A 19,368-nucleotide genomic window follows, 5' to 3' on the forward strand; every position below is an offset into this window, starting at 1 on the left:
ACAATCTGCCACTGTATCATCTTCCGACCCTTCTGCAAAAATTCACTTCCCCAATGGCTGGCCCAAATCCTAATTTGGCTGGAACAGTGGGCCCTATGTCTAATGCTAGCCCAAATTTGCCTTCAAAATTATCCAGGATGCCATCCCATGCTCATGCCTTCAACAGTAATGTGGCAGCTACTCTTCCGCCGTTGAACCAACCCGCCCCCAACAACGAAGAATATCTCAAGAGAATACAGAACAGTGATCCGTCACTACATCATTCTCAATTTCCATTCTTCAAACAGAAGCCACACCTAAGTCCCGCTAGAGATAATAGCAGAATCGATGGCGAGTTACGCTCCATGAAAGATAATTCCTTTTCTTTGCCATCGCGATACCTGGCATTGCCGCGCTACTCGGAGGCTCCTTTTATGATTGGCAAGAATGTTGTATCGGAAACCACAGATACCATCAACTTCTATGAGGGATACTCATCTATTCATTATAAGGACACCCTAAGAAGGTTAAACTTTGGCCCCTTCGCCTGGTCTTCATTGATGAAGAGGGATATTGGCTTGCGTATAACATGGGATTATGTGGTTATGGGTAAAGAAAAGGCTTCAAGCAAAGGCCTGTCAGCAGCCTTGATGTTTGCGCATCCTAGTGGAGACATGACCGAAGAGAACACAGCAACATTTATCTCTGTTGAAAAAGATTCTGAGCATCTTGAGCATCTTGAGCATCTGGAAAAGCGATTTGAAAGGCGTGCTTTGCAAACTGATGGCCTTGATGACGTGATCCCGTATAGAGCAATACTTCAGGCTCGGAATAAGACTAATGTTCACAAGGCCACGCTTAACAAGCATGCACTTCCTTTAGGGCTTACTGTCTTTGACGGGAAACTTGATCGCGAGCTTCAACTAATGGAAAAGATTGAAGTCGTTTTACCCAAGAAAAGAGTACTTTGGAAGTTAGTACATAGGTTTTTTCAATCTATGTACACATATATGCCATTTGTTGACGAGGATTATTTCAGGCGGGATGTGGAGAAGATTATTGGACCTCAGTCATACGATGATGTCTCAGTTGACCACATTAAAATCGAACGGAAACTCGATTTGGCAACTGTTGGGCTCCTTCTCATTATTCTACGATTAGCTTATCTTTCCTTGTTCTCCAACAACAGCTCTCTCAACGAGTCAATATTAAACAACCCGAATCCGAATTCGGAGGACAAGCTTTTGCAGTATTTGATGAAGAATCCGATCAACATCAATACGATAGATGTCGCGACGCTGTGCCTAGATCAGTTTCAGATCTTGAGAAGAAGTAACTTCAACGTCCTTCAATTGGCTCTTTTTTTGCGTCTCTACCATATTTTCGCTCCTGAGGATGGGGATGGAGCAGACGGGGGAGACTCTCAAGTCCTAAACTCTGTTCTTATTCAAACGGCATTCTCCTTGGGCGTAAATCGAGAACCTGATCAGCAATGTACTGATCTAAAGTTGAACCACATAACCCGAAAAATTTGGAAGTACCTAGTTGCTTCAGATCTCCATTTGGGGTATTCCTTTGGGAATCGTCCCACTATAGACGATATGCATTTTGATATCAGTGATCCAATTTGTGAACCAGGAAGCGAGAACATTAGAGACAAGATCAAGGATCGGGCTACAACCGAAAATCTCAACTGGTGTTCACATACAACGCCAAAGTTGCGAAGTATTCTTCAGTATGCACTTGATATAAATGGAAGAATCAGCTTGATGAGACTCTGCCAGGATGTCTCAGACTTTGAGCTACATCTTCACGACAATATGGGTACCTTGGGAGACTTTATAGTCTGTTCAGGGATGGATGATCAGGATATTGCCAAGAGGAATCTCAAAGTGAAGGTTTACCTTGCGCTCAAGTCTTTTTTGATATCACTTTACTTTCACATTTACCTTTACTATGAAACTAAAGATGTCGATGTCTCATTTTTTTATTTGAAGAAAAGTCTACTCACCACCATAGGGGATATCATGCCTCATTATGTTACGCTTCTCGGCAAAAGTGAAGTTATAAGTGACATGATTATCAATCCAACCCTCGAAATGACGATCCATAAGTCAAACCAAATCAATCTTTCCATTATTGTACGTGTGAACTTTCTTATTTTTCACCTCAAACAATCCCCGCAACATGAGAGACTTTACAAGACGGACAAATCATATTTCAATTATTTTCAGCTATTGTGTCAATTATCCTCAGCTGTTACAAGGGCAGCCGAATTTACCATTTCCGCCATAAGCAAATTGAGTAATCGCTACTATTATGCTTGGAGAATTACCAGGGGACAAACATTTCTTTTAAAAACAATAACATTGACACAGTTCTACGAAGAGAATTACCACAAGGCATCGCAAGTCTACTCCATACGCTATAAGCCAGAACAAATCAAGGAATTAATTTCCATATGCGAGGAAACGCTATCACTGTTTTCACAAACAGAGTTTTGTACGTATGGCTTTGCGAAACATATGGATGAGGATCTATACAAATGCAATGAACCACGGCAAGAGAGTATCGGCAACGAGTCGAACGTGTTTAGAGAACCTAGTCGGAACTCGACAAACGCTGAGATCGATAAGATCTGGTTACAAGTCCTCTCTCTCAAGCACAATACCACCTTGGCAGGAAACTTGCAGGATGCCCCATTGGATTCTAAGGCACCAATTCCGCTGATGTCGTCCACAGATTTCGGCTATCAGCCACCCCAAGATTCAAGTGACATAGATCCGTCTACCGGGATCGATCGATTTGGCTACGATATGGAGATGGCCACTCGATTTGACTTTTTCAGTGAGATGCCTTTCGAGGGAATGTTAGATATTTAGAATGAGATCGTCGTCTTGACTGGATTGTAGTTTCTGAGACTAGCGCGTGATTCACCTCATCACTTCGCACAAGCAAAAACATTCGCAGAATTGATGGCATAGTTTTCCATGTCCGCTTACAAGCCGTGGGAAGCAGAATTTCCACAGGGAATCTCGAAGAACGCCTGGAAAAAGTTGCAGAAGAAAAGGAAATGGGAAGATCAGAAGGAGGAATGGAAAGCAAGGAGGAAAGAGAAAAAAGTTGCGGCTCGACGCAGAAAAGCAGAAAGTAAAGGCATTGAGGGGCACGATAACAATACTAAATCGGCTAAAAAAATTATACCACAGTCCCAAATACCGTCAAATGTCGAGGTCATTATGGACTGTGAGTTCGATAATCTCATGAGCGACAAGGAAATCGTTTCCTTGAGTAATCAAATCACCAGATGTTACTCCGCCATGCGACATTCCACTCATGAGGTCAAACTTAGAGTATCGTCATTCAACAAACGCTTGAGGGAACGCTTTGAAAATACTCTTCCTGACTATACAAAATGGAAAAACATCTGTTTTGAAGGAAATGAGACTTTAGATGAGCTTCTTCCATCCGACTCGCCCCAACGCTCGAGAGTGATTTATCTTACTGCTGATACTGACAATGAGCTTGAAGAGTTGAAAGATGGAGATACATACATTATTGGGGGAATTGTTGATAAGAATAGGCACAAAAACCTTTGCCTTGAGAAAGCAAACAAACTTGGAATTAGTGTGGCACGATTGCCTATAGGCAAATTCATCAAGATGAATGGAAGACAAGTCTTGGCTACCTCGCATGTATATGAGATCATGTGTATGTGGTTTGAACAATCACAAGACTGGGAAAAAGCTTTTAACGTCGTTCTCCCACCACGAAAGATCAATAGTGGCGCGTGCGAGAGTGTGAGTAAGGAAGATGGGAATCACGCAGAACAATGCACCGAATCAAAGCAAGAGGCGCTGCCAGAAGGTGAAACTTAGCCACCAATTATCATTAGGACTAGGGCAACTCTGAATAAGGAAAATTTTATAGTAGTACGTTTTGAATGTCTTTTTTTTTTTTTTTTTTTTTTTTTTTTTGCTTCCTTTGTTTTTTTTTCCCAGATACGGGAAGTCGGCCAGAGGCAACAATTCAAACTTCGATCCGTGCCTCAACTATCACGTGCCTGAATGTACTGGACTCTTGAAGGATCACAAGACGTAGATACCAAATTTTTGTTCCTATTTTTTGTATTTCTCTTTAGACTTTTGAGACGATCTATCTTTTAGTACCATGACAACTTCGTTAAATAGGACCAGGACATATGCAACGACGGATGTTTCAAACATTTGTAAGTAGTATGCCGCGCCGCAGGCTGAGTTCCCAACCTCCTGACGGTACGCGGCCTTACGGTTGTCGGCATACACCCGTGCCTTCCTGACACCTCCCTTAGAATGGAAATCCAAAGGAGAAAAAAAAAAATAGGTCTATTAACAGAAGCTCTCTGACCACGAATCGTTCACAGTTTATACATTTGAGACCACTGGCAATCACTAAAGTCTTCCAATTTTGCTATTATCTATCTTGTCTCTTGTGTCTACATTGGGCTGATCTGAACGAAATAAACAACTATTTGAGCAGCATAAGAAGTACGTGAGGTTTCCCATCAAGCATGTCAGTTTTCATTTAGGAAGGCTGGGTCTGTCTCGGAAAGCAATGATTTGCTGAGTGCATCTTTCCGAGCTCCAGTTTTTATTTGAAACTCTTTGGCAAAGCGAGGATTAATTACTAACCAACAGAAAATGGTACCACCCCCAGCTGAATTTCGCAGAAAACTAGTCATTGTAGGTGACGGTGCATGCGGCAAAACTTGTCTTTTGATTGTGTTTTCTAAAGGCACTTTCCCTGAGGTATACGTCCCAACTGTTTTCGAAAATTACGTGGCCGATGTGGAAGTCGATGGTAGAAAGGTTGAGTTGGCACTTTGGGATACTGCCGGACAGGAAGATTACGATAGGTTAAGGCCATTGTCTTACCCTGACTCAAACGTCATTTTGATCTGCTTTTCTATCGATTCCCCAGATTCCTTGGACAACGTTTTGGAGAAGTGGATTTCGGAAGTCTTGCACTTCTGCCAAGGTGTGCCTATCATTTTAGTCGGCTGTAAGGTCGATTTGAGAAATGACCCCGTCACTATTAAGCAGTTGTCTCAGGAGAACCAGCAACCCGTGTCTACATCAGAAGGTCAAGCTGTAGCCCAGAAGATTGGTACTCAGTACTACTTGGAATGTTCCGCTAGAACAGGCGACGGTGTGAGAGAAGTTTTTGAGACTGCGACAAGAGCCTCCTTACTGACCAGGGAAAAGAAAGAGAAGAAGAAGAAGTGTGTTGTGTTGTAAGTGATATGTTGCTATCATATCTAGGTTTCGCTAGTGTCTGTTCAATGAGCAACACTGAAATAGTATTTAGAACTGATAATACTTGATGTCCCGTTCTTATTCTCCTTAAATCGACTGTAGTTATTTGTTCAAGGTTTCTATGATAAATTATGTGCAGTCTCTTTTTTATCCAATTACAGTTCATCAGAAATTTCTTACAAGTGAGCCAGGTCACTTCTTAACCATAAAAGATAAGTCGCCGTTATGTTGAGCAGACACTCTAAGCACTTTTTTTCGACGTTCGAAAGGAGATTACAGACTGTTCTTACCCCTGTTTCAAGAAAAACCACGACGGGTCTTACGAAGGAAGAATTGCAGCACAACCCCAACGCTGTTCAAGCACCCAATAGAGCCAAACCATGGACTGCAAGCCAGCAATCTAGAGATGATGCAATTTCACGAAATGCCGTTAGATTTGTTCAGAGAGATTTGGAAGAACAACCGCAACCATATGCTGCTATTGACTTAATTGCAAAGGAACCAATCAGATATCTTGAACATGATAATATTGCTGTATGTGATGGAAACAAGGGGTCTACTTTGCAAGGTCACCCGAAGGTTTTCATTAACTTAGACCAGCCTAAAGCAGCTACATGTGGTTATTGTGGCTTAAGATATGCCAAAGAAGAACATCGTGATATCATTGAGAAGGGCGAAAAGCAATTTTAGCTTCATACCATCTGGGTAGTGTACTGTTTAAAGTGGCTGCGTCATAATCAGTGAATAAATCATTCGAATTTTTGAAAGTTCTGCTTTATAGAGTTCCACGCTTATTCGTACAGTGAGAATGGCGTTCCCATCTATACTGTATTCGGACAGAAACTACAACAAATGGACAAAAAGAATAATCATGTACAATATGTAGCGAAAACGAGAGCTCTAAGGCGGATATACCGTCTATTGTAAAATTATATCATGGGATGCGACAGTGATAGTGCTTATCGGATTTCCTTGAGGCATGCCTTCCGCGGTTACTGTGTGGTTCCCCAATTCCCAACGTACGTCAACCTCAACTTAGAACCCGCTCGCCATACCAGCCATGATATCAACAAATGCAAAGTCATACATCAAGCAACTACTAATTGGTATTTTTTACGGTCTATGGTATTCTCGTCATCATCTCATTCACTCCTATGTCATAATTCCGATCGGTATAGTGACACTTTTCGTTGTCCTATATGGGTTCAACTTGCTTCTAACGAACGTTTTCAAGATCCAATTCCCAGCTTCAGTCCTTGGGATGTTAATAAACTTGATAGCTTTATGCATTTTAGATGCATTTGCCTCTTTGAGGGAGACTAACTTCGCTCAAAAGCGGATATGGGCTATTCGATTGGGGGATGTCTCTTCTTGGATCTTGGAGAAGTATTTGACAGCTATCCAGCCAAGCATGAATTTTTCCCTAAAATGGATAAACGTATTTTTCATTCCATCTTTTGTTATACTTCCCTTGAGTGATCATATAACCTTCATCGAATGTTTAAAGATTGCTGCCGTTTTCCTCATAGGAGGAATATCTCTAATGTTGTTTGACGTGTACTCGATATTCCTTCTCAAGAAACTTATTCAAGCTCTTAATCTTGGCTCTTTTGATACTGACAAGTCACTGGCGACCTCGCCTTCTCAAGCTCTGCAACCCACTCGGGGTGAGGATGAGGATTTGGAGATGGATGTTTTCACTGTAAGCCGCTCATACATTTCCGCGAGAAACGATATCACAACAATTGATGTTACTAGCTTGAGGTCAACGAGACATGTTCCGGATAATAAGCAAAAGGATCTTGTCATTTCGGACAACCCCTTCATGAACACAATCGCAGAACCTGGTTTTCTCGTTGAAAGTCTGGCTACGAAGTCATTTACTCGGAATGAGCCGTCGTCCCATGAAACCATATCCCAAGAGCCCGTTTTGACATCTTTATCGGCCTCACCTGACACTGATGAGCTGAAGTTACCTTTTGATTACTTATCCAGTTTCTCGAAAGAAGTGACTATATTTGTTACAAATCATATCGACTGGTTCCTCTTCTTTGTCTTATTTATCATAGCGTTGCCTTTTTATTACATCCGACGCCTTCATATAATGCTATTCTACCATCTAAGCATAACGGTGTTAGCTTACTTTATTGCCTTACTAGTTCCTGTTAAGATTCCTCAATTGAAAAAGTTTGCTCACCCAATTTTAGTTTCCACTGCTGAAATATTATTTATTTGTTTCATCGGGTCACTAATCTATCATCGGGGACAGCCCAAAGGTTTTCTCGAAGATTTGAAATACTATAAGACCGGAAAGACGTACCTTCATCTTTTTAATAAAAAAGGAATGTACAATAATGGTGATACAATCCCGGAATCCAAAGATGGCTTTACAGTGGTTCCTCTTTGGCCAGGCTGTGGTGACATCCTTTCGTCATTGATGGATATATCCATCGTTTCCTTATCATTACCCATGTTCACGCATAGACGTGATTTCATTAGAAATTTTTGGGTCATGATGCCGCCAATTCTCGCCTCTATGGCACTTACATTTTTCTGTTACCCTCTCGTCTGCTATCATATCGGGATAAGTCCCGAGCGATCCATTGGCTTCATCGGTAGGCTGGTCACTTTAGCTCTTGGAACACCCCTTATCTCAACATTAGGAGGGTCTGTATCGCTTATGGCTGTTTGCACGATATTGAGTGGTATACTAGGCGTTCTTGTGGGCGACGCTTTCTTCAAACTTTTGAAAGTGCCGCAAGAAGATTATGTTACACGTGGAGTGACTTTGGGAATCAATTGTGGAGCTATTGCGACGGCTCATCTATTGAACGTGGACCCTAGAGCAGCATCCATGAGCTCTTTAAGCTTTAGCATTTTTGGAACAGTGATGATCATACTCGCCAGTATAAACGCGGTTCGCGAACTTATTAGATCGTGGGTAGGACTCTGAAGATTTGCATGATGCTCCTCATTCGCGGGATCGATACTTAAAACCATCTACCTTCTTTATCTTCTGTAGGATGTTGAGTGAAACTACTAAGATACTCATCTTACCGCAAGAAGTGGAGGAAATCGCTTTATTTGATGTCCAGCTTAGCGGGCAAGAGAGAAGTCTAATAACAGGAAATAATGAAGTGTATGAGGTACTTGAAGTTATAGGGCACAGCTCTTTCGATACCACGCCCGCGCCCCAGTTGCCTTCAATGAAAGCCGTCAAGTCAATCATTTTGGAATCTGAAAATGGAGATGGATATTGCCTCCAAAGTCCGAATGTTCTACTGGCCACCAAGTTCGACATGACTTATTTTTTTAGTGCGCTGCTCCATGATCGCCTGTCTTTTTCATCGCGATACAAAAGCGCGTCTGACATCAAAGACGAACTCTTGGATCTCGCTGTGATTAATGGGTGGAATGATACTATTGAATGCGCTTTTCAAAGGTCTTTAGCGAACATTTGTCAATCAATATTAGAGGGCGACGAGGCCTACTTTAAATTTTCCAGGGAGAAATTTTTCTCATTCTTGCGACAGAAAGTAGAGAAGCTCTCGGATTTCATTTTTAGGTCACCGAACCTCAGTTTACACAAAATGATAAGATCGTCGCTTGTTTCATCAATACAAGTTCCTGAAGATATTTTTCGGGCACAAACGCTTCGGTATGCAACTGACATGGTTCTACTTTCCTACTACAATCCCACTTTGAGGGACGAATTTATCGACGCAGAAGGCTATAAATTCGACGATCTTTTGTCATATCTTGAAGAGGCGAGAAAAGACAACGAAAATGGTGCTATACTCACACCGTTGTCAACTGTTTCGACAAAAATTGTACCGAGAAAGAACAAGGGGAAAAAAGACCTGAGAGTGGCTGTCGGAAAGGGGGCGTTGGACTCTTTCTTTAAGAAAGCTTGATTAACGATTGGCACCTACCTTGAGCAAATCAAGTCTTTCTGAGTGGTACCTACTGTCGTGGTTCTCCTGTAGGGAATTCTTCATCGTGGCGGTGAGGTTTTCAATGACATCGAGACTATTTTTGATAGTTGAACCAAAGTACTCCCGTCAATCGGTAAACCACCATTTTTTGAAATCTGTATCAACTCTCGATTCATATTCATTGTTAAAACCAAGGAGCCATCTCGCACAGACTCTTCTTCCTTATCAGCATCCAAAACGGCAATCTCTTTGCTGGATATGCCTTTGATATTCTCGACACTACCATCTGGATTGAAAAACGAGTAGGTGATGCAAAGTGGAACATGCAATATACTCAAGGGAGTTGGTTGATGCGTTTCGATGTCATGAATAATCACATCAGTACCATGGATAGAGACGTCAGGTTTCCTGAAATTTTGCAATGCGGTCATTACCCCTAAGCAAGAAGCATCGATTAGTCCTCCATCATGGCTAAGAAAGCTTATATCCGCACGGATGTGCCAGACTTTCTCGCCTGCTATAATACACAAGCTCTCGAGATCCAAAGCATTCGACCTTCTAACGGCTTTCTCGATAAGCCTTGAGACGAGCACTTCTTCATCCGATGACTTTCCGTTTTCAAACGACATACACGCCATCAGGCTCATCTCAGAGTTTATCGAGAAAAGTCCTTCAAATGGCCTGTCCTCATACGGCTTGCTTACTTCTGCGCTGACTCTCACTGCAAGCTTTGTCTTTCCCCATTCGATCTCCACGAAACCATACTCGGACGAAGAAATATGCAACTTTGGGTTACGGATATTGTCTAATGTCCTACCATTTAATCTGTATCGTTGTTTTAAAGCCTCGAGAGTATAGCTCCTTCTGTTCTCGATAACATTGAACTCTTTCATCATGCCTAGATGATTATTATGTGCTAAACATGCGATGAACCACTTTGGATTGATCACGTGATTACTGAAGTCTCTACTCGTAACAAAATTTGGCCTGCACTTTGTGGATTGTGAAGAAAATGCAGCGCTTCTATTCAACCGTAAGTTAATGAATACCATGTCTTCATCGCTAGTCGCTCGTCAGGTCAGATTGTATAGCTCGGTTAATGGATTTAAGTCTCAAGCGCCTGCTTTAAGCTATTTCCAGCGGGCTAAGTTGCCGGCAAACACTATCATTAAATTTGTTCCTCAACAAACTGCTTACGTCGTCGAACGAATGGGAAAGTTTCTGAAAGTACTAAAGCCGGGTATGGCTATTCTAATCCCTATCTTGGACAAAATCACGTATGTCCAATCTTTGAAGGAGACCGCTATCGAGATTCCTTCTCAGAATGCGATTACAGCTGACAACGTGTCTCTCGAACTTGATGGCGTTTTGTACGTGAAGGTGCATGATCCTTATAAAGCATCTTATGGAGTGGAAGATTTCAAGTTTGCAATCAGCCAACTTGCACAGACTACAATGAGATCAGAAATTGGCTCTATGAACCTCGATTCTGTATTGAAAGAAAGACAGAAGTTAAACGTGAACATTAATAAAACAATCAATGAAGCGGCACGGGAGCATTGGGGTGTCGAATGCTTGCGTTACGAGATTCGGGATATACATCCTCCCCAGAATGTCTTAGATGCGATGCATAGACAAGTGAGTGCCGATAGAGCGAAAAGGGCGGAGATCTTGGAGTCCGAAGGAACACGGCAGTCAAGGATCAACATTGCTGAAGGTGAGAAACAAGCAGCAATTCTTAATGCTGAGTCCACTGCCTTAAGTATTGAACGTATCGCAAGATCAATCAGTGAAACAGCCGGTGGAAGAGATGCTGCCAATCTTCAAGTCGCCCAAAAGTATATCAAGGAATTTGGCAGGATCGCCAAGACTACTAACACGGTGGTAATTCCTTCAAACATGAATGATCTTAATGGAATGATTGCTTCTGGTTTGTCGATTTTTGACTCCATGAACAAATCAAACAAGAAGCCCATCGAGTAAATACATGCTACCACTCCCGTATATACCATTTCATATCCGTTACTCGGTACCCTTTGTTAAACAGTGTGCTGGCCACTCGTCAAGAAGCGAAGAATGGCCATTATTCTATAACTCAATTAAATGGCAATTAAAATGTAAACAAAAGGGAGCAAAGCGTTATACTAATACATTGACAATATGTGACGTAGGGATCGTGAATTGGTTCTAATAATACGTTTAAAGGGAGATCAGACGCCCAACTTAAACAGTATTTTCTTTAGTAACAGCAATTTGCGCAGGAAGATTAGAATCTTTTCTGGATCTCTTTTTACTTCTCCCAATCCACTTAAACTTTGCCTGCAAACGTTCAAAACTTTTGGTAAAGTTCGTATGTATGCACCACTGGTAAAACCACCACTCCAATAGAAGGAAGAGGCTCGCGATGACGAATCCACCAAAAACGGCCAAACCAATGTGATTGGCCAATGATTTTACAAACTTAGCATCATCTAGATGCCACAGCGACCCTGGAGATATAGCAAAGAATGAAAAGACATGAGTTTTGTAGTCTTCAGGAAGCAAAATTCTCACTTTCGCTGCCTCTGGCACACCATACCGCTTGTATTGTTGAAGCATCACCGAAAGGAACAAAGGCCCTGTCGAAAACATAATAGTGATATATGGAACAAGCCAATTCCTTTTATACTTTTGAAGATTTCCCAAAACCTTGATGAAAAATGGATGTTTAGGAACTGCACCCATCACATCGTTGGATATACCCGTTGGCACTGTCTGCCTAACGAAGGCGGGGACAGTCAACAACGGATCTAGACGGCGCACGCAACCATCGTCCAAATCTATGTATATGCCACCGTAATGAGCCAAGGCAAAGTAGCGTATTGCGTCTGCACGTTGGATCGGGTATGGGTAAGAGTCCCAAGTCAGAAGAAACCAGGGATATTCTTCAGCTATAAATTCTCTTGCGGTATCATCGGTCCATAAAATGTATTGGTAATCATGGTGTAGCTCAACACAAGCCTTTTGTCCTGGCTGCCATAGTTTGGGGATGTGCTCATCCTTATAAGTTTGATGTATAATTTTGGGTATCACATTTGGCTTTTCAATTTTGCCGTCCGCTGGGTTGAGCTCAATATCTAGCAAGGCATCTTGAAAGGAGTCATCAAAGAGTAAACTGATCAAATCGTAGCTGCAGTAAACTAAGAACGCTATCAAAGCGGCATGGCCCCACAAGATATATTTCAACTCTTTCCTCATTTTCTCTCAAGAAACTAAGAAATATGTTCAATTAATAGCCTGGAAGTTGAAACCAAAATGCAACGCTCCCTTTTTGAATGCTGTAGACAAAGAGCGTGGAGAAGATTCAGGCGAAGAAGAAAAAGGTGATGTGTTTGGCCCGCGATAATGTCACCTTGGGTTGTTGATCAGCGAACATGATAGGGGAAGGGCGAGCGTAAAAAAAAAAAAAAAATAAAAATAAAAATAAAAAAAAAAAAAAAAAAAGAGGCAGGAAGGGACGAAACTAAGGCCAGAGGTAAGAGACATAGAAATAGAGTAGACCTTGGTAGGTTTTCGAAGCATCGAACGTTTAAAGGGCACAAAGTTCAGCATTTCCATTATTAGCCCTTAACGTGGTGGCCTGAGGCTGAGCAACTCATGTGTTCAAAATATCTGGTTTGTGGTGCACGGATCTCCAAATAGGAGGCATGCATATGCCAAAGTAATCATACGGCAAGGGAATCACTGTGGTAGTTTGCTAGTAAGTGAAGGACGGGACTAAAATGAGGGTGGATGGATCTGAACCCATAAAATACATCTCAACCATACAGTTTAATTTTAATTATGTAAAGCGCACATTATAGAATTGAAGTTGACCATAGTCACCTCATAACTTAGCCTTGTATTCATTGGCATCCCTGTCAAAATTTTTATCCACAATGTCAATCATGTAGTTTAGAGAACGATTGTCCACTTCGTTCCTCATTATGAATCTCTGTAAGAAACTCAAAATGAACTTTAAATCACGCAGATTTCTAATAATGACGTATGCTTTTGTTTTCGACTTGTTCTTAAAAATCTTGATTAACTTCAAGTTGTTCAAATAGAATAGGAAAGAAAGCAAATACTGCTTGTTATATGTCTCGATGTGAAAATGCAGGTTACCTTTCTCGAACATCTTCACATTTTCCTTCTGTATAATCTTCAACAAGGATTTTGTTGTTGGATAATCCTTCAGCATCAAATTATCACTGATAAGTTGCTGTTCTGAAATTTTGTTCTGTGAGTTGGCATAAAACTTCACGACTGTGCTATTAAGTTCATCCACACAGATCATAAAGGACTCTATAAAAGGCAATATGATAGTGGCAAGAACATTATGGAAATATCTGTCATTGATTTTAAGGTCATCTGAGATAACGCCTAAATTTTCAAAACTTTCCAAAATAAACGACAAGTTATGTCTTGGATTATAATTATAATCAAACAAAAACTCATTCTTCAAAAATCCTGTGAAGATGTAAAATAGCTTATTGATCTGCATGCGATCCAGAGTTTTCAATAGGATCAATGACACCAAGCACTTATGGATCAATAAATGAATGGTAAGGTTCTTGTAGTAAAGTAGCTCGAAAGAGTTATCAATTCTCACCACATTAGTCTCCGGATTGATCCTAGTAAATTTAAAGAAGGAAATGATTTGCGATTTAATGAGCTCCACCTTTTGAGTTTCATCCAAAAGTTGGATCGCCTTCAAAATCTTAGAGTTTGTAGTGCTCAAATCCTCTTCTTGATACACTTTCAAGAGAAAATCAAGCATTGGAATGAGCTCAGAAGCGTTGAATTCGGTTTTACCAGACATGTAGTGGAAAGTCTGAATTACCATACCAACGATAGCACACTCGGGAAGATATGATGCAGCATTGACAGCATGCAAAATCTTAAAGCCAAGCTTCTTCAAATTGATGTCTTGCTCAGACACCGATAAATCTTCTTCAAGCTCGTAATCGACTCGGTTTTTAGGGTCTTCGACGTAGGAGGAAAGGGTAAAGCTGTCAGCAAGCTTCACAAAGATCTTACCATGCAAAGTGCGATTCATGTTAGTCACAAAACCATCCTTCAGCAATGTCTTTTTTGCATCATCTCTATCGACACCATACACAAGGTTTGACACACCATTAGAAAGGATGTTAACGAAACTTTCCTGCTTCTTGTCACTGCCGATTAATTCATCGAGATAGCCATCGGCCTCGTAAATTCGTTCGTAGGTTATAGAAATCGGTTGCATTAACATATCAAACTTCTCATTCATCTCCTGGCGACGTTGCTTCAAATATATTGACACAAGCGTTTTAAGGATACCGTACTTAGGAAGAAGTAACTTTCCGTCTCTGGAACGAGTACCTTCGATAAAAACTTCGAAATGTATCTTATTCAAAAGCACGTACTCCACGTAGTTCGTTAAATTCCTTTCAGTATAAAGTTCATTGTTGAAAGACCTTTTGATAAAAATGCCACCGAGACCTTTCATAATACGACCAAAGATTGCGACGTTCAAATTATCTCCAGCGATAACCGTAGGGATTGACATCTGGAACCTGATGAGAATCAAATGCAAGATCACGTAGTCTATGTGAGACTGGTGGTTGGGTAGAAGAATAATGGACATGGGATCATCCAAATATCTTTTGTAAAGAGAGCTCATTTGCTGTCGGTTTACCCAAACGCCCTGAGGAAACATCTTGCGAACGGTATTTATGACAGTGATGTAGCAAATTTTTAAAAAGCCTGGAGAGCCAAACTTTGGGAGATTCTTTTCATTCTCAGCAGAGTAATAGTTAATCATAAACTTCTTTACATCCGCAAAACGCTTCAGAAAATCCTTTGCTTTGATGAGATTCATGCGCAATTCCAGGTCTACCAACTTGTAAACGATCTCGTCTAATTTTTCGTCCGTTCTTTTCAATCTGTCCGTCATAAACTCCTTTGACTTCTGATTAAACTTCCCTCCCATCTTACTGACGGCGTATTTGTACTCGCCATTAGCATAAATTTCATCGTAATTGACCTTGCTAAAAAATTTGATGAAGTTTTTCAAAAGGCTGAAACTGTTGCTCACCTTTTCGTTTGAATCTAAATCGAGGTATGTTTCCTTGTCCGTTGGTAACGGAAAAGTCAATTCCACGTTAGGGTGAGTCAATGCTCTGTCAAGGATGTTTACATCGAAATCCGAATTTGCTATCTCATCTGCCATGGTTTCTAGAAGTGAATGGGGGCGCTGTCAAAGACAAACTTTGTGGCGTCAAACCGGTATTTAAGTATGAAATACTTCCAACCCAACATTCGCGACCCCACAGCTGGCAATTTTCCTCATGGAGGAATTTTTAATAAATGCGCATAAGTATTCCAAGAATGAAGACAACCGTTCCCAAGGATAGTAGAGCACGAAGAAGCAAAAAGACATGATTTTTGACATCATTAATTTGCAATTACTGTATTCCTAAATCTTATATTCTTTAAATGTGTTTTGCCATGCAATTCAAAGATAGACTGTTGGGTAAGGTCAATCACATGGATCATACAGAAGATGAGCCGCGCAAATGCGCATGTCTGGCATGACATTGCAAAATTGATAATGCACGTTTAACACTATTGCTGAAGGAAATTTAACTGAAGCTCAGGTATTCAGGCCAACGCGGCACCAACTTTCTCCATGGTCCACCTGATAGTCACAAAGCGCTGGTTCTAGCCATAGACTTATGCAGCCGGCCACCATTATCCCAAATGAATCGCTAATTCCCACACAGCCCATTGCAAACTCCCTCGAGTCTTCTAAAACCTGTTCGCTGACAGACATGAAAGTATTGACGTACAGGAAGCCACCTAGAAGCCCTTCATAAAGAAACAATATCGAAAGAGCCCAGATACTTGAGAAGGGAAAGCTGTAGATCGATTGCGTTAGCGTGATTACCACGTTCATCAACTGAAGGAATGTCAAGAGGTATAGCTGACGAATCCGAATTCCAAACATTGTCGAAGACCTCGAGAGAAAGACACCAACTTGATACAAGAAACCGTAAAACACGTAAATATCTCGATACTCTTTAAAAAGCCAAGAGGGTAGTTGAGTTAGAGGAAACAACAATGTTGGAGAGATTCCTTGGTTTATGACGTACTCAAAGATATAGACCGAGCACAAGGGTACCATATATGGTCTAACCAATGGAGAGGCTCTCTGGCAAGTAATCCAGAAATGAGAAGCGATACGCCCAAAGCGACTCTCCAGTTTAAAAATTGTATTGACAACGACATTTCTTTCCATAGTACTGCTGCTAAGCAGGTCTTCATCCATTGAAATTCTTTCGTAAGTTGTATTCAGCCGTGGCAATATTAGATAATAAGCAGCGACGTGGCAAAACGGAGCTATAGAAAAAACAAGAAGGGAATTACTAGCACTCAATTGGAAAACGTTGGTAAACAACAAAAAAAGGAAGCTTCCAACAATGCCAGCTGCCCCAGTTCCAGTCGAAAAGCCACCTATGGACAGGTTCCGGGAGTAATAATGCGTGAGCAGTAGGAATGATACTTCACCAATCCCAGAGGAAGCAGATGCCATGCATATTCCGAGAATAACAACCGGCTTACTTTCATTGCTAAAGCTGATCAATAGCATACCTGGAACGGATAATGCTACTAACGTCCACAAACGTACATGGTAAGCGAATTGATGGATGACAAGAGGCGCTATTGCTTTTACTATGAGCGAAGGTAGAATATCGGCCAACAAGACTACCCCTTTGGGTGTAGCTGAACCAACGAGATCGATTGCAGCAGATAAAATAACAACATACAATATGTTATTGATGAGACCGAAAAAAAGAAATCCGGTGAATACTCGATGCTCGTTGCTCAATAGGAAGCGCATTTCATGTGGGACCATGTTGAAGGCAAGGTAGATAAGAGCTGTGTGCGTAAACTTGGAGTCTTACCTTTATCACGATCTCGCGCTCTATACACCACCCATCCTAAAAAAGTGGAGATCCCATAAAAACAGCGTAACTAATCCTTCGAACTTCACCTTCCGATGTCGAGAATCATATAAAAATTATATCAAAAAAGCCGCATTGATGGTATTCCTTTTGTAACATCATCACGGTATCGCTAGAACACGCAATCCCCGTCCCGACATGCAACATCTAAACCCAAGTAGTATGAAGAATTAACTAGAAAAAGTCGATTCAAAAGAGGTTTAAAAACAAGTGGAAAGTGATGAATGGCAGGTGGGACTATGAGAGAAGGGCTACCAGCTATATGTCCGACTCTTCCGCCCACATGAGCCCATGTTCAGCGATTCAGTATCCTGTATAGTACTGCTCGAGATGCCTCAAGTGGAAGTCGAAAATTTTCATTGAGTCATCGAGAAGCAAACCTATGTCTGCGATTTAAGTATCAAATTTGCTTAAACTACAATACCGTTGACATGAGCCAAACACCCATCCCCGAAGAGTACGACGATACCAGAATTATGGGATATGATCCTTTAATACCCCCAGCCCTCCTTCAGACAGAGATCAAAGCCACTAAACAGTCATTAGACACAGTGATTAAAGGAAGAATCGATTCCCTGAGAATTATCAGTGGTAAGGACGACAGGTGCCTAGTAATCGTTGGTCCGTGTTCCATACATGATCCCGTTGCTGCTATCGAATATGCCAATCGCTTGAAGAAATTGGCGGAGGAACTAGAGAATGATTTGGTGATTGTTATGAGAGCATACTTGGAAAAGCCTAGAACTACTGTAGGCTGGAAGGGTCTCATTAATGACCCCAATGTGGATAATACTTTCGATATCAATGAAGGTTTGCGTGTGTCCAGAAAGTTGTACGCTGACTTGACCGGAGAGGTCGGCGTTCCGATTGGCAGTGAGATGTTAGACACTATTTCACCACAATACTTTTCTGATCTTTTGAGCTTTGGTGCTGTTGGTGCAAGAACTACCGAGTCTCAGCTTCACCGAGAATTGGCTTCTGGATTGTCTTTTCCTATAGGCTTCAAGAACGGAACAGACGGTAATGTTGGAGTCGCTTTGGACGCTGTACAGGCATCATCTAAAGGTCATCATTTCATGGGCGTTACGAAAAATGGTTTAGCTGCAATCACCACTACGAAAGGTAACGACCACTGCTTTGTCATTCTAAGGGTGGAAAGAACTTCACAAACTATGACGCCCAGTCGGTGCAGAATGCCAAGGATGCCATTTCGAAAAGCACAAATCCGAATATAAAGATCATGATTGACTGCTCTCATGATAATTCGAAGAAAGATTACAAAAATCAACCTTCCGTTTTGGCATCAGTTGCCGAGCAAATCGGAGGGGCGAACGTGCTTTAATGGGCGTTATGATCGAATCGCATTTGAATGAAGGTAAGCAAAGTATGCCCCCTGGAAATGAAGGGAAAGCGGCCTTGAAATATGGTGTCTCTATTACCGATAGCTGCGTGTCATGGGAGACTACTGTTGAAATGTTACGGGACTTGTCGAAAGCTGTACAAAAAAGGAGACAAGCATAATAAAGTATCAGTATGTATTACAAGTCTTTTGGTTATGCTACAAATGTAGACGCGAAACCAATCTTTTGTGACCTTTCACACAAGCTAGAAACCTGCATCCCCTGAGTTCCATGGGAACAGGCATTCTTCGTCTTGAAACCGGACAGCAGCAGTTTCATCGCAGTAATTTAACATCAGAAGAAGACGGTTAATTGTCTCGTTGTTGGTTACATAGCAATGTGTCTCCCCGAATGGATTCCGGCTTACTCTTTTCTTGAATAAGTACAGACGGATACCGTACAAGTCTTTCTCGAAGGGTTCCAATGCGTTCCTCCTCTCGCTAACCTCAATTTCTTGATAGTACGCATCTCTTTCACTGCCTTGCAGTTGAGGCGAAGGGAAATTTCCTAGATATTTAACTTTATTGATGTCAAATTTCAATGCTCGTCCCAAATGCAAACTGATGAATCTTTCTTGTTTGAATTGAAATCCCGATATTGTCACGTACACTGGGTAAGTGCGGCAGACTTCATGGAACTTGCAAATCAGAAATATTACGTTTTCAAACGAGTCTCTCGCGTAAGGTTCAATGAAGATCCTCTCGTCAAGTGCCTTTCGTGCGTTATTCCGGGA

The 19,368-nt window shown here is 41.4% G+C and overlaps 10 protein-coding genes across 10 annotated transcripts; 7 read left to right on the top strand and 3 right to left on the bottom strand. All coding sequences in view use genetic code 12, as the record gives it.

Annotated features, from left to right (window-relative positions):
* Positions 1 to 137: 137 nt before the first annotated feature.
* On the top strand, positions 138 to 2,861 carry CXQ85_004766 (fungal specific transcription factor domain-containing protein; the record flags this gene model as incomplete). The annotated part of the gene is made up of 2 exons (XM_025488375.1): positions 138 to 2,120; positions 2,358 to 2,861. The coding sequence occupies 2 exons, from the start codon at positions 138 to 140 to the stop codon at positions 2,859 to 2,861; spliced, it is 2,487 nt and encodes an 828-aa protein (XP_025343037.1).
* Positions 2,862 to 3,218: 357 nt separating this feature from the next.
* On the top strand, positions 3,219 to 3,857 carry CXQ85_004767 (tRNA (guanine(9)-N(1))-methyltransferase; the record flags this gene model as incomplete). The annotated part of the gene is made up of 1 exon (XM_025488376.1): positions 3,219 to 3,857. One exon carries the CDS (start codon positions 3,219 to 3,221, stop codon positions 3,855 to 3,857), a length of 639 nt encoding a protein of 212 aa, XP_025343038.1.
* Positions 3,858 to 4,658: 801 nt separating this feature from the next.
* On the top strand, positions 4,659 to 5,255 carry RHO1 (Rho family GTPase; the record flags this gene model as incomplete). Its single annotated transcript, XM_025488377.1, has 1 exon — positions 4,659 to 5,255. One exon carries the CDS (start codon positions 4,659 to 4,661, stop codon positions 5,253 to 5,255), a length of 597 nt encoding a protein of 198 aa, XP_025343039.1.
* Positions 5,256 to 5,498: 243 nt separating this feature from the next.
* Positions 5,499 to 5,963, top strand: CXQ85_004769 (uncharacterized protein; the record flags this gene model as incomplete). Its single annotated transcript, XM_025488378.1, has 1 exon — positions 5,499 to 5,963. One exon carries the CDS (start codon positions 5,499 to 5,501, stop codon positions 5,961 to 5,963), a length of 465 nt encoding a protein of 154 aa, XP_025343040.1.
* Positions 5,964 to 6,816: 853 nt separating this feature from the next.
* On the top strand, positions 6,817 to 8,226 carry CXQ85_004770 (uncharacterized protein; the record flags this gene model as incomplete). Its single annotated transcript, XM_025488379.1, has 1 exon — positions 6,817 to 8,226. The coding sequence occupies one exon, from the start codon at positions 6,817 to 6,819 to the stop codon at positions 8,224 to 8,226; it is 1,410 nt and encodes a 469-aa protein (XP_025343041.1).
* A 961-nt stretch (positions 8,227 to 9,187) lies between these two features.
* Positions 9,188 to 10,104, bottom strand: CXQ85_004771 (exosome non-catalytic core subunit; the record flags this gene model as incomplete). Its single annotated transcript, XM_025488380.1, has 2 exons — positions 9,188 to 9,328; positions 9,418 to 10,104. The coding sequence occupies 2 exons, from the start codon at positions 10,102 to 10,104 to the stop codon at positions 9,188 to 9,190; spliced, it is 828 nt and encodes a 275-aa protein (XP_025343042.1).
* A 154-nt stretch (positions 10,105 to 10,258) lies between these two features.
* On the top strand, positions 10,259 to 11,191 carry SLP2 (Slp2p; the record flags this gene model as incomplete). Its single annotated transcript, XM_025488381.1, has 1 exon — positions 10,259 to 11,191. The coding sequence occupies one exon, from the start codon at positions 10,259 to 10,261 to the stop codon at positions 11,189 to 11,191; it is 933 nt and encodes a 310-aa protein (XP_025343043.1).
* A 39-nt stretch (positions 11,192 to 11,230) lies between these two features.
* On the bottom strand, positions 11,231 to 12,445 carry MIT1 (mannosylinositol phosphorylceramide synthase catalytic subunit; the record flags this gene model as incomplete). The annotated part of the gene is made up of 2 exons (XM_025488382.1): positions 11,231 to 11,296; positions 11,666 to 12,445. 2 exons carry the CDS (start codon positions 12,443 to 12,445, stop codon positions 11,231 to 11,233), a joined length of 846 nt encoding a protein of 281 aa, XP_025343044.1.
* Positions 12,446 to 13,073: 628 nt separating this feature from the next.
* On the bottom strand, positions 13,074 to 15,440 carry CXQ85_004774 (uncharacterized protein; the record flags this gene model as incomplete). Its single annotated transcript, XM_025488383.1, has 1 exon — positions 13,074 to 15,440. One exon carries the CDS (start codon positions 15,438 to 15,440, stop codon positions 13,074 to 13,076), a length of 2,367 nt encoding a protein of 788 aa, XP_025343045.1.
* A 2,226-nt stretch (positions 15,441 to 17,666) lies between these two features.
* On the top strand, positions 17,667 to 18,577 carry ARO4 (3-deoxy-7-phosphoheptulonate synthase; the record flags this gene model as incomplete). Its single annotated transcript, XM_025488384.1, has 2 exons — positions 17,667 to 18,374; positions 18,419 to 18,577. 2 exons carry the CDS (start codon positions 17,667 to 17,669, stop codon positions 18,575 to 18,577), a joined length of 867 nt encoding a protein of 288 aa, XP_025343046.1.
* Positions 18,578 to 19,368: the final 791 nt, after the last annotated feature.

Source organism: Candidozyma haemuli (genome assembly GCF_002926055.2).
Source record: "Candidozyma haemuli strain B11899 chromosome Unknown H_2014730914, whole genome shotgun sequence".
NCBI classification, from domain to species: Eukaryota; Fungi; Ascomycota; class Pichiomycetes; order Serinales; family Metschnikowiaceae; genus Candidozyma; species Candidozyma haemuli.